At 40.8% G+C, this 12,822-nt stretch overlaps 1 protein-coding gene across 3 annotated transcripts in view; it reads left to right on the plus strand.

The window, feature by feature from the left end:
* MTF2 (metal response element binding transcription factor 2) overlaps positions 1-12,822 on the plus strand; it is a 26,781-nt gene continuing 13,959 nt past the window's right edge. For 2 of the 3 annotated variants that reach the window (XM_074876520.1, XM_074876521.1), the window contains exons 1-3: positions 1-229; positions 12,055-12,253; positions 12,398-12,479. In XM_074876520.1, coding sequence (XP_074732621.1) covers positions 225-229; positions 12,055-12,253; positions 12,398-12,479 — 286 coding nt within the window. In that variant the 5' untranslated portion in view covers positions 1-224. Of the gene's footprint in view, positions 230-12,054; positions 12,254-12,397; positions 12,500-12,822 lie in introns of those variants that run through there. The other variant, XM_074876522.1, reaches the window with a different exon arrangement.

Genomic DNA, 12,822 nt, shown 5'->3' on the forward strand with positions numbered 1-12,822 from the left:
CCTCCGCGGGAAACAAAAATGGCGAGGGGCTACGGTGGAGCCGGGCTGTCTGTGAAGCGGGTCTGACCCCTCCCCCGCCGCCTTTCCGCCGCTGTGCCGCGGGGTCCGTGCTCTGGGGGGTCCCGCTGCGTACCGAGGGCCCGGCCGCACCGGGGCGCCGGGGGGAGGCTCCTGAGCGCGCTGATTTCCCTGTATGAGGCGGTTGGCACCACTGGAGAGACCGAATGAGGTGAGGGGTGGGTGGGGGGGCGGGCTGCGGCGGGGGGGCGGAGGGAGGGGCGGCCGGGCCCCGCGCGGGGCGGGGGGGGGCGGGCGCGCCCCGCAGCTTGGACCGCCGGTGCCGCATCCCACCCCCCGCGGCGGCCGCGCCACCCGTCGGGGAGGGGGTGCAAGAGGCCCCTCTCCGGCGCGGGGGGCCCCGGAGGCCGTCGGAGGAGGGGGAGGAAGCTCCCTCCGAGGCGGACGCTGGCAGGCAAGGAAGGGGTCAGTGGTGCTCTTCAGTGACCAAAACAAAGGGAGCGGAGGCAGCAGGCCATCTCACGGGGCCCGTGGAGGTGCTGCAGCGGTGAGGTCGCGGTTAGGCTCGCGCCAGCTGTATTTTTATCTTCTCGTTTAAGGATATTGTCCGAGTAGGCTGTATTTGCTCGAGTGCGAAGAGAGCAGCACAAAAGAGATGGTGGTGTTCGCTGGTAACTTTGTTTTTGCTTTCTTTTTTTGTTTGTAACGCCTCACCTCTCAGGCTCTGTCAAGCTAGACAGTTTGAATGTGCTTAGAAGCTTATGTTTTTCTGAGTCCACTCAAATATGGTAACTGTTGCTGGCTGAAAGGATGTGCAATAACGCATTTTCTTTTCTTTGGTATTTGAATTCTGTAGGAAGAATAGATTGATACTTTTGTTAGTCGAGGAGAACAATATGGTACTGTGTTAGATGCTCTGGACACTGATATTAGTGTTGAACTACTAGGGGTTATCATCCTTCCATGAAGTATCTGGGTGCTATTTAAAGGAGAAGGCCAGCACAATTAAATGAAAGGGCCAGCCAGGAAAGCAGTGTAGTGCTGTTACTTGAATTTCTGATAGTTAGGCCTTGCTGATGACTTTAAAAGGTCAAACGTAGTAATGGATAATAGCATGATTTTCTCCCAAGTTACCGTAAAGGAAGTTGATCAATGCTTTATACCTAAACTGTCAAAAGCATGGGATAATAAGGAAACAGTTTCCCCTGTCGTTTTTCCTTTTCGTCTGTAATCAGGTTGCTAAAAGTTAACACGTTAATGTTTGTTCCTTTTTTTGAGAGCTCAAATTACAATTAATTTGAAAGCATTTGCGGTTAAAAGAAGAAAAAAAGCTTAGTTCCTATAGTATTAGAATACAGGATAAGCAGTTCATAGCTTTTTAGTGGAAGGAGAATAAGGGAAAACAAAGACTGAAAATATGTAAGAAGGTGCATTATAAAGTAATGAAAGTCAGAAGGATCTTTGCAAGGAGCTACAAGCTGATGAAATGTGGATCTATACTGAGAGTGTAATGTAGTAATGTTTTCCACAGTTAACTCTGATTTTTGTTAGACACAGATGTGTGGCTTCTTGACAAGTTGTCTTTTCTACTCTGGGAGGAATTTTAAATCAGATGTAGAAGCTTCTCAAAAGTTGGCTTAATATGGCCAGTCACCAGTTGTTGAGGGATATAATTTTTTTAAATAGGTGCAAGACACGCATTGGTACTTATCAAATACTCTTGTTTGTCTTTCCCTGCATTGGGAGGTTAGGTAAAGTTTGAGAAGAGCATCTGTAACAAATAAGTTGCAGTTCATTTCCTAGTGGAGAGTGGACTTCTGTATTCCCTGGAGATAGATGAGAATGAATATAGTACTGGAGGCACCTAAAATTGCTTTAAAGCATATTTTGTGCTCCTCATGCTGGTTGTGGAGGAGAAAGCTTGGAGGGAAGAAACACGTGTGACTAGAAGCCAATACGAATCTTCGCTTAGTTTGTGAATTGTCAGTACTTTCCGTGTGACTGATCTCTGAGCTTGCTGCAGAGTTGGTTTCACCTTCTTTACAGGCCTTCCTTGCAGGAAATGGAGGGGAAGTGTGTCTTTGAGTATAACACACCAGGAGAAGAATTATAAAACCACAGGTATTGCTGGAGGGTCCTTGGGCAGGGTAATACCTGTTACTGAAAGCTCTGAAACTAGTTGAATTTACTCTTTGAACAATCTAGATTTCAATCTCTTCATAGAAGGTATAATCTTTATGGAGGAGTGAAATCAAGATGCTTAGTTTTCTTTGAGAGAAAGAGGGCTGATGATGAGAGCATTCCTGATGAGTCTGGACGTATTCCATTCACTACATATCTTGGATAATAATAGTAATCTATTTATGTTTTAGATATATTTATTTTTAATTTCCTTCTGTGGAGTGCTTATGAAGGTTGCTATTCTTGCAGACTAGCCTTAAAGCAGGAAATTTTATCTTTGTGGGGTTTTGATCACCTCTGAAATACTTTTTCTTCCCCCAGTGCAAGTCAGCATGTTGTCTGTTATCTCTTTCACTGGTTGGGTGCATGGTCATACTAAACTCTTATGTATGTTGCTGGGCATCCTGTATTTGGATACTGTAGAAACCCAAAAGGCAGTAGCTGTGTTCAAGGAGGTGCTAAGTATACAATTAAGGGAAGTTCTGATCTGAAAAAGTGTGTTGCAACCTGATACCATTGTTTTCTCCCTGATACTACCTTCTGCCTCTTCTCTTTGTGTATAAACCCATGATCAGTCCCAAACAAATGGCTCTTAAGAGTACAGGACTACCCTACCCTATTTTCCTACATACTAAATATGTAGGGAAATATGTTATTCTGTAATGAACTTCTAAAGACTAATACTTTGCATATCAAATAGAATTAAAACACTTCTAGTTATTATTTTTGAGGGAGAATGTGAGCAAGCCAAACCACAGTCACAAATGATTGTAGTATTATGGACATGAGAATTCATTACCCTGGTGTCTACCTCTTTTTAATAGTATGAGTCAACCTTGTTAAGGACAGTCATACTTCATAGGTTCAAAAGATAACTCAGGTTAGAAGGGATCTCAGGAGTTCTCTAGACCTGCTCAGTGTAGCATCAGCCATGAGGCCAGACCAGGCGGCTTTATCCAGCCAGCCCTTGAAAGCCTCCAGCGATGGAGGCCACACAACCACTCTGGGCCCCTGTTGCACGGCTGAACTGTCCTCATGGAGGGGGAAAAAACATTCCCCCTCCGCCGACCCAATACCCACCAGAATCTCTCTTATTTCAACATATGCATGTTATCTCTTGTCCTCCTGTCATGCACTACTGTGAGGAGACTAATTGCACCTTGCTAATCCTAGCACAGGAGCTGGAAGGCTGCTGTTCGGCCTCCCTGAAGTCTTTTCTTCTCCAGGCTGAATGAGCCTGGTTCCCTGAGTCTCCTCTCACAGGACAAGTGCTCCAGTCCCTGACTGTCTTGGCGGCCCTCCACCAAACTCATCTAGTTTGATGTCTTTCTTGCACTGCGAGAACCAAAACACAGTATTCTAGATGCTGTCTAAGGAGTTCTGTGTAGAAGAAAATAATCACTTCCCCTCAATCTTCTGGTTCTGTTCCTATTAATATAGCCCAGGACACCACTTGACTTTGCTCACAGGACACACTGCTGGCTCGTGTTCTGCTTTCTGTCTTGTAGACCACCATCCCATCTCGCAAAGTTGACCCCCAGCCAGTCTCAGCCTGGGGTTCTTCCTTCAGATGCAGTCCTTTGCTTTTGTCTCTGTTGAATTTCATAAGGTTCCTGTCAGCCACCTCCTTCAGCCTTGCTGAAGTTGAGGTGACATCCACTCCTCTCCCATCATCCACAAATCCTGCCATTTTTAACTCAGAAGGTGGTCAGGTTGGTCAGGCCATGATCTATCCTTGGTAAACATGCACTGACTGTTCCTAGTCACCACTTTTCAACGTGTCCGGAAATGTCTTCCAGGAAGACTTATTCTATGACTTTCCTAGAGACCAAAGTGACGCTAAACAGTCTGTGGTTTTCTGGGTTGAACTTTTGGCCCATTCTGAAGATAGATGTAACATGTCCCATTCTCTTATCATTATAGGTTACCCCTGTTCACTACAACCTATGATGGTAAAAAACAGCCCCATGAGAACATCATACAGCTATCCTGGTGGTCTTAAAAGCAGCCTGTCTGGTCCCATGGGCCTGAGTGAGTCAAGCTGACATGTTTGTTTAAACATATGCAGCAAGCCAACTCACAGGCCACTCAAGCAAGCAATACTTAACATCATGAGTAGAAGTTGAAATATCATTTAATGCAGAAAAACTTTGTCCTATCAATGATTTCAGGGCAACTACTCTATATAAGCTGCTTCTTGTCAGCAAGATGAGAAATTCTAACTTGTTTACTTCTCAGCTCTACCCAGTCAACCATAATACTACCCATGATGATCATATGTAATTTTCATTCAAAACATTACTATTCCAATAGGATGGCGGTTGGTTTGTCAGGTTTTGTTTGTGGGTTGGGTTTTTTTTTGTTTTTTTAAATCCTTTGGAAGAGCCTTAAATTTTGACTGTGATTTTTGCTCTGATTTATTCTGTCTGGTTAGACACTTTAAAGAACTCTCTAGTAGTCACAGAACATCTTTTCATTAGTGTGGTTTTTTGAGTAGTTCTATACCTTCAAAAGTATAACCATCACATTACCTGACAAGAGTAATAAGTTTTGCTTCTAAAGAAATAAGTGGTAATAAGAACTAAGTGAGTCCCTGCAGCCCATTCAGCTGATAAGCAGTTAGGTCTATGAATCTGTTGCACATGAGAAAGAAGGTTGGCCAGAAGATCGAGGGGAATCATCATTTTACACAGAACTCCTTAGACAGCATCTAGAATACTGTGTTTTGGTTCTCGCAGTGCAAGAAAGACATCAAACTAGATGAGTTTGGTGGAGGGCCGCCAAGACAGTCAGGGACTGGAGCACTTGTCCTGTGAGAGGAGACTCAGGGAACCAGGCTCATTCAGCCTGGAGAAGAAAAGACTTCAGGGAGGCCGAACAGCAGCCTTCCAGCTCCTGTGCTAGGATTAGCAAGGTGCAATTAGTCTCCTCACAGTAGTGCATGACAGGAGGACAAGAGATAACATGCATATGTTGAAATAAGAGAGATTCTGGTGGGTATTGGGTCGGCGGAGGGGGAATGTTTTTTCCCCCTCCATGAGGACAGTTCAGCCGTGCAACAGGGGCCCAGAGTGGTTGTGTGGCCTCCATCGCTGGAGGCTTTCAAGGGCTGGCTGGATAAAGCCGCCTGGTCTGGCCTCATGGCTGATGCTACACTGAGCAGGTCTAGAGAACTCCTGAGATCCCTTCTAACCTGAGTTATTCTATTATCCTGAACAACTGTAGAAATGGAAAATAATTTTGGGAATGTATTTCTTATCCCCAGTCATTACTCTTTGCTTTTCTAGGCTGAGGGATTCCTAGGTTAGAGTCTGTTTTTCCTTCTGTGCAGTTGGTGATGTGGCTTAGGATTTTGATTGTATCAGAATACAATATAGTGTACAGATAAGGAGCTCAAAGTATATCTTGTAGATATTCTATGACATGGCATATTGGAAGCTCAATATTCATTTGCATACATGAAGTAGCATAAAAGGATAGACTATAATCTACATTTGTACTGGATCCTCTGCTTGACAGGAATTCATGGCAATTTACTAATAGCCTGTTCATGTATAGTTGCAACAAAGTTGCCATTATAAAAATCAAAGTGAACTTTCTGTCTTTTGAATCAGACTGATTTGAAGTTTGAGCCCAGGTTGGGGTGGAGGAAGTATTGTGTTGGATCTGTCGTCTTGGCCCTGCAAAATCTTTTCTTTGGGGGAGGGAGGTATGGTTGACACAGTGACAAATAATGTTTGGCATGAGATCTCATAAATGGCAGAGAAGCTGCAAGGAAGATGGGAAGAAACCTGTGGCTGGGATCCAGCATCTCTCCAGCTGCTAACAGAGGTACTGGATCCCAGTCACAGGTTAGCAGCTCCATTGGAAGCATGGCTTGGGCTTGCTTATGCAGTGCTGGGTAAACCAGCTAAGATTGTGGCTCTCAGGAAAGATTCATTTCCCTTTTCTGCTGCCTTCTGGCTGTGAGTGTGCGCTGCTTACCTGGCTTGTCTAGTCACCAGACCTTTCTGTGAGGTGCTTTAATTGGTTTAAAATATCAGAAAATTAATCCATATTGAGGGAGAGAAAACTGAATGGAAAGTTTATGGAGAAGTCAGCTTGTTATTCTGGAGCTGGTGGGAGGGGAGCAAGTTGCTGTAGTGGATAAGCCGTGTGTGAAACTGCCCTCACTTTTGTGTGTTCTGAGCCCTTGGTAGACCCCCACTCCCCCATTCCCTGTGATACGTGAACTGTCCTGTTTTAAGGACAGCAGAACAGACTGCTGGTATCTTACAACCCTTCTTCATAGTTGAGTTTTTAAAGTTTCATAAAAGTGTAGTTTGTAACTTCAGACACAACAATTGATTAATCAGCAGTAATGTCACACTTCCAGAACTTAAACTGATTATCTCTAGTTATAGTAATTTCTTTCACTAGATCTTCCTCTCCTATGTGATACCACATTTTCCAGTTTTGAGAGAGATCCTAAACCTGTGTGAGTTGTCTTAGTAGGATGATCTGTGTGTGTGATTTCTAGTGTGAATTCTCTTCTGCTAAATCTGCTGGCCTCTCTAAACTCATCTTCCATTCAGTGTGATTTGTATTTACTGAGAATAAATGAATTATCTGTAGGTCCCACTTTTATGAGTTGTCTCTAGTGGATTAAAATTTTTTTATAATATGCTTTGGGCACTCAGTTGTTGAAATTTAGTATCTTTAAATTGGCTTCCAAAAACTGTCTGTACTCATAGGGTAGCTATATCATCTGTTGCTGTTGCAGTACTTGTGAATGAGGCAGCCCTTCTGGAAGAGATTTCCTGAAATTGCTTGGATTGTCAATGAAACTGTCTATGGTTCAGTCATGCAGTCTGGCAGTGCCAGTTGAGGGAGTTTGTGTCCCATGTTGCTTGTTTGCATTGGTTCTGTTGTGCTGACAAACCATTCTGTGAAACAAATCAGTGAACTGAGATGGCTGAAAAAATAACTCTGTCAAGGGAGTTTTTCTTAACAGGAGTTGTTTCACAGCAGCTGTTACAACTGGAGAAGTACAGGAGTATGAATGACCTTAACCTGGTAGTGCTGCTGAGGAAAAAGATGCTTGGAAACAAGAGGGAGAGTGCTCAGTCTTTTTAATCCTCCAGCCTCTTCTGGATTAGGATTTGGCCTTCCAGTCTCTTTTTTTTCATAACTTTTCTGCTTCTTCCTTCTGTAGGATTGCTGTGGAGATAGAGGAGTCAGAGGCACCAAATGAACGTTAAAATTTTCTATGCTCTAATAAAGAATTTGGAAAGAATTACAAACAAGTCAAAACTAACAGAAACCTGATTTTAACTAATACAATGCTATGTGTAGTAAGTTGTCATGGTTCACAAATCAGACCGACTTAGGTAGCTTACCTTCAGAGGGAGTTTGCCATTCCTGTTGACAAAGAATGACAGCTATCTCCCGCTGTTGCAGCGTATTATAAACTAATTCATTAAGTAGATGAATAAAAGGTCTTCTGCCTGTCTTGCTTGAGAATATCTATGGTTATCTAGACCCCAAGGTGAAAAATTAATGAGCATTTTCATGAGATCAGCTTTTCAAGAAGTGGTGGAAATGTACTTGTATTTTGAAGCGTATTTCAACACACGGACTCATTTTACTGACTTCCCTCACTAACTTTGGAAAGATTGTATGGGTACATAAGTACTTTCTTTGCATTTTAAGTGCCTGAGTAAGAATACAGCCACAACATATTCAGTATTGAGTAAAGGATGTGAAGCCAAGGTACGTTAGACATGCTGTATGACATGCAGTGTAGTTTAGTTGTGCAAGTTAAAATAAGATAAAGTAGTTTCTTATATCGGATAAGTTTTTCTGAAAAACAAGACATCTGTTAGATATTTTGCAATGAGAAGTTCTTGGAGAAAATTTTTTAAGACAATGAGGAAGTTATTTAAAGTTTACTAACTTTGTTGGTAACTGAAAACAGCATGGTAGGGAGGTGCTATGGAGCTAACTTCAGGGAAGACTGGAAAGCAAGTTTCTGGAAACTATGGAATGGTTAAACTAATTTCAAAATTGGCAAGAAGAAGTTAACCTTGGTTTGCATTTTGACTTGACTTACAACAGAAATTTTATTTTAATGGTAGGTGTGGCTTTTTGGTACTCCACTACAGTGGAGAGAGCTGTGGCAAGACAGATGAGAAAGTTGTTTTTATGCTGGTCTGCACTGAATTTCTTGTGCAGTGTTTCCAGAAGGCACTTCAGAGACACCTACTTGAAGTAACTTATGGTTTGCTAATAAAAGTCAACTTATTAAAACAGTAGCTCTTCCCACTTAATCTCCATCAAAAACGTTGAGGGAATGTTTCCCTGAAGAGGAACTTCTTATCCATGCGGAAAGCAACTGTTAAGCTAGTGTCAGCCTATTGTGATAACTAACCCTATTTTCAGTCCATGCGTTAGATAAACCATAAACTGCCACAGCAGGAGCTACTTCATGAGCTGTTTAGTCATCACTTCAGCAGTGCTATCTCCCACAAAGAGGGCAGTGTGGACAATGGAGAAGTGTCTGCTTTATTGGCTCAGACCTTTACTGTGTGTCAAGATCCTTCAGTGTCTGAAGTAGCTATTGTGAATTTAGGCTGTTGTATAAGTCAATGTATAGACTCATTTAAGGGCTTTGTGCCAGAAAATGATGCACAACACATTTTTGTTATAATTTGAATGGAGTTATGGGACAAACTTCTGTACTTAAAAGAATGTCATATGCTTTTGAAGACTTTTTAAAACATAAAACTCAAAAATAGTTGCTGATTTTTCAAATGGACGTGTACTAGATTATGTGTAATAAATGAATTGTGTCTTTTTGCTTATTCTGTACGAGATTGTTCACACCTTTTTTCAAGTACTGGTAAAGAAGAGCCAACATTCCTGCCTTGTAGCTGCTTTCTCTAGTCTCTTAAATCAGACAAAAATCTGGAAAGAAAATCTTTGAACCTCTAGAAGAGAGTAGTCCTGTCACAACACTTGTAAAACAGTTTCAAGGTGCACTAGTGAATTTGCTAGTGCTTTGAACTACACAGGCAACTTACTGACCCCTTTAATATGCTAAATAAAGTTCATAGATGTAGTTTGAAGTATCTGAATACTTTGTAATGCTGAGCCTTTTCCAAGAAAAGGATTATTAGCTGAAACCAGGTTATAGTTTCATAAGTATTTCTAGCCTGTTTTAATCAAGCCTTGCCTAGCCTTTGAACATTGCTTGCTTTGTGCTAAGTTGAATATGTGTGTAGTCAGAAAGATTTGGGGAACTAATGACGGTGAAACCATTTTTTCCTCTCTTGGCTGGCTGACTTCAGACACATTTGTTTCTGAGCCTATTTGGTACGTGGGGATGTAAATGGTTGTACAGATGTGAAGGAGAGAGTAGAATGTGGTTGCAACAAGTGTTAAGGGCTGAGGCCCTTGTAAAAAATTAAGCTGCTTTACAAGATAAGGGGCAAAATGTACAGTGATGTACAAAAGATGGTAAGTTTAAATAATGAAATATTCTAAGGTTGTGAGGCTATGCAGAATAGTGTAGAAAGTGTAGAAGGGCTTCATGCTACTGAGTGGATAATGAACTGGCAAATGAAATCTGGTGCAAACAGTGATACACAGTGGGAAGAGAAACAATAGTCTGAGAGCAGTTAGAATGAGAATGTGCAGTTTCTAATACTACTTCAAAATTTTTAACTCAGTGTCTGATTGCAGCAGAGGGGAGGGAAGACTACAGATGTTACTAGTTTGAAAGGAGCAAGGAATAAAAAAAGGCCTGGTCTGCCAAGCTATTATTCTGTTACCGTAAACTGATTTTGAATGTTGCATGCATCCCATCCCATTTATCAGAGGTTAGAGTAGAACTGGGGAAAAGCAGCGGTAACTTTAAACAGCTTTCATGTGAGAAGCAGCAAAATTGGTAGGATACTTTATCTGGGAAGTATGGCTGGGTGGGTCTAAACATTGTTGGGGTATGAAGGGAGAAGGTGGAAAATGACAGTTTAGTGTTGTGATGAAGGGTGTCAAATGAAGTGCCAGCTGTGAAAAGCCAGAAGTGCTGCTTTACAGATTCAGGAAAACATGTAGGGACTACATAGGGACTAAGAAAAGATAGGCTTTACTGCTTGAGGTCTTTGGATCCACAGCTTGTAAGAGACCTAGAGAATACTTGGGAGAGGAGTACTATTGTAAGTTTGTTCTGTTTCTCTAGTCTTACCTAGTCACCTGTCTGAGTATTTTTGTATTTGGAATCAGGTCACCAGTTGAAGTCCTGCCTAGTTGTGCATGAGGGCGCCAGAATTACTGGGTGAAGTGGAACATTTGTCTGGCCCATTATGGCTGCTCTTACTGTCATGTCATTGTTTAGACTTACACTGATTATAAATATGCTTAAAACAGCTGTCTAATTTTCTTGTGTATGACCTTTTTGGTTTAAACTGTTTTGTACTAAAAAAATTGTTGATTGCTCTCTAGAATATTAACTTCTGCATTTTTGCGTATTTTTTATGTTTTAAGCCATTAGAATTCCAGTTCTATTTTTGCATTGAATGTTAATAGTAAACTTTTTAGGGAGAAGGGATTCCCTTCTCTTTGAAACTTTAGAGTAACTTCTCTAACATCTGAATAGTAATTCTCATCAAACTATATAGGGCACTGATTCATTTATTGGTTTTGTTGGTGGTTTGTGATTAATTCAAAAGCTTCTGGTGCTGATAATGTACCTAAGCTATCTTGAGTGAGGTGAAACTTTGATCTTTTAATTGCCTCACTCCTGTTTAACTCTCTGATCTGTCCTTGTGTTTGCACCATCGTTATACATAGATTTAATTTCCAAAGAGAAAATACATTTGGATATATGAATGTAACTTTGTTTTATAGTCTCAAATTCTGCCTATTACTTAGGAAGCATCTTTGTGCATTCTCTGCTCCTATTTTATAACTTTGTCTTCTGCTCCTTTACTTCAAGTGTGGTGTTTGATAGCTAGTCTGACATAAAAGCATATTCATACTTATATGTATTTATATATAAATAGGCTATGTATTGTGGAATTGCATGAGGACAGAAGGATTATTGATTCAAGTAATTTATCGTTTTGAGTTTCATGTGTAAAGAAAGGTTGCAAGATATTTTGTTTTACTTTTTCTTTTCCTCTCTGATTCTGACAGAGAGGAAAACTTACTTTGCATTAGAAACTTAACATGTAGAAATATTTCCTGTGCTGAAACCTCTACAGCTGTGCTTAGTTGCAGAGCATGATGCTGTGTTGGAGGTACCTGAGGTTAGTATAGATGTTGAGTTAGCGTAGTGCTCAACCTGGCGTCTTCCTTTACACCCCCCTATGTGATGTGGTGGTTTATTTTTTTAATTCATTCTGAGTAACTAACTGCTGGGTACCATGTTAGTTGTCGACTACCACTCTTCCAACCAAGGTAACGTAGTTAGAATTGGCTTGGGACCTTTTTTAGCTTCCTTGGAATTTTAGAAAACTGTCAGTGACTAGTAACTAATGTTTTGCAGGAGTAATCCTGTATTGAATGTTTTTGATGCTTCTGGTGACTTTGAAGAGTCTCTGAGCTGGAAGGTTTGTGTCTCCCCATCCTCACTTACATTAGTTCATCTCATAGAAGATTTTTCATTATATAAACTTGTCTCTTTCAAATTTTGTAGACTCTTATAGTAGCAGAGGCACAGCTACTAGAGGTGCGTAAAGTCTGAAAACATGACTAGATTTTTAGTTACTTGAAGTTAGCTAAGTGAGTTATTTTTGTGAATCATATTACTATTTAAAATATATGGTTTCTTTAACCTAAACCTGATTACCTTTTCTCTTGCTTCCTTTTCTTTAGAGACTCTACAGCGGTGGGTAATTCACTGGTCCATAAGCGGTCTCCTTTACGTCGAAGCCATAAGACCTCAGCATCTCTGACCAAGCTGTCGTTACGTGATGGACAGAAAGCCAAAAAGCCACTGTGTAAATTTGAAGAAGGTCAGGATGTCCTAGCTAGATGGTCAGATGGCTTGTTTTATCTTGGAACTATCAAAAAGGTAAACAATTTTTTTAACTTCACTGGAGTCTTACAGTATCATATATTGGTTAAATATTACAGTATTATTGTCTCACTTAATATTAAATACATTCTTCTGTTTACTCCTTATACTCATAGCTTCCACTGTATTTTTGTTTTTCAGATAAACAAACTGAAACAGAACTGCTTCATTATATTTGAAGACAGTTCTAAATCCTGGGTTCTCTGGAAGGACATACAAACAGGCAAGAACTTCAGTGAAGTAGTAATTGTTTGGTATTTTATTTGTTTAGATTACTAGATCTGTTGAAATAAATGATTACATTATATTCTTGTATCCTAAAGAGCAATATAGTTTAATGTGACCCAAGATAATAAATTAGGCAAACTAAAAAAAAAAGAATATTCAAACAACTATCATTACAGTTACTTTTTTGGTTTTTTATTTTCACATAACTGTGTGCAGGGAGGGGAGAACACTTCTAAAAAAATCACATTTGAGTTTATTTGGATGGGGATGGAGTATAATATTCTGTCTTAACAGAAGACTCCAGGCCCTAATTTACACTGAGTTTATGTCCTCCTGTT

The sequence above is a fragment of the Strix uralensis genome, chromosome 8 (genome assembly GCF_047716275.1).
Source record: "Strix uralensis isolate ZFMK-TIS-50842 chromosome 8, bStrUra1, whole genome shotgun sequence".
NCBI classification, from domain to species: domain Eukaryota; kingdom Metazoa; phylum Chordata; class Aves; order Strigiformes; family Strigidae; genus Strix; species Strix uralensis.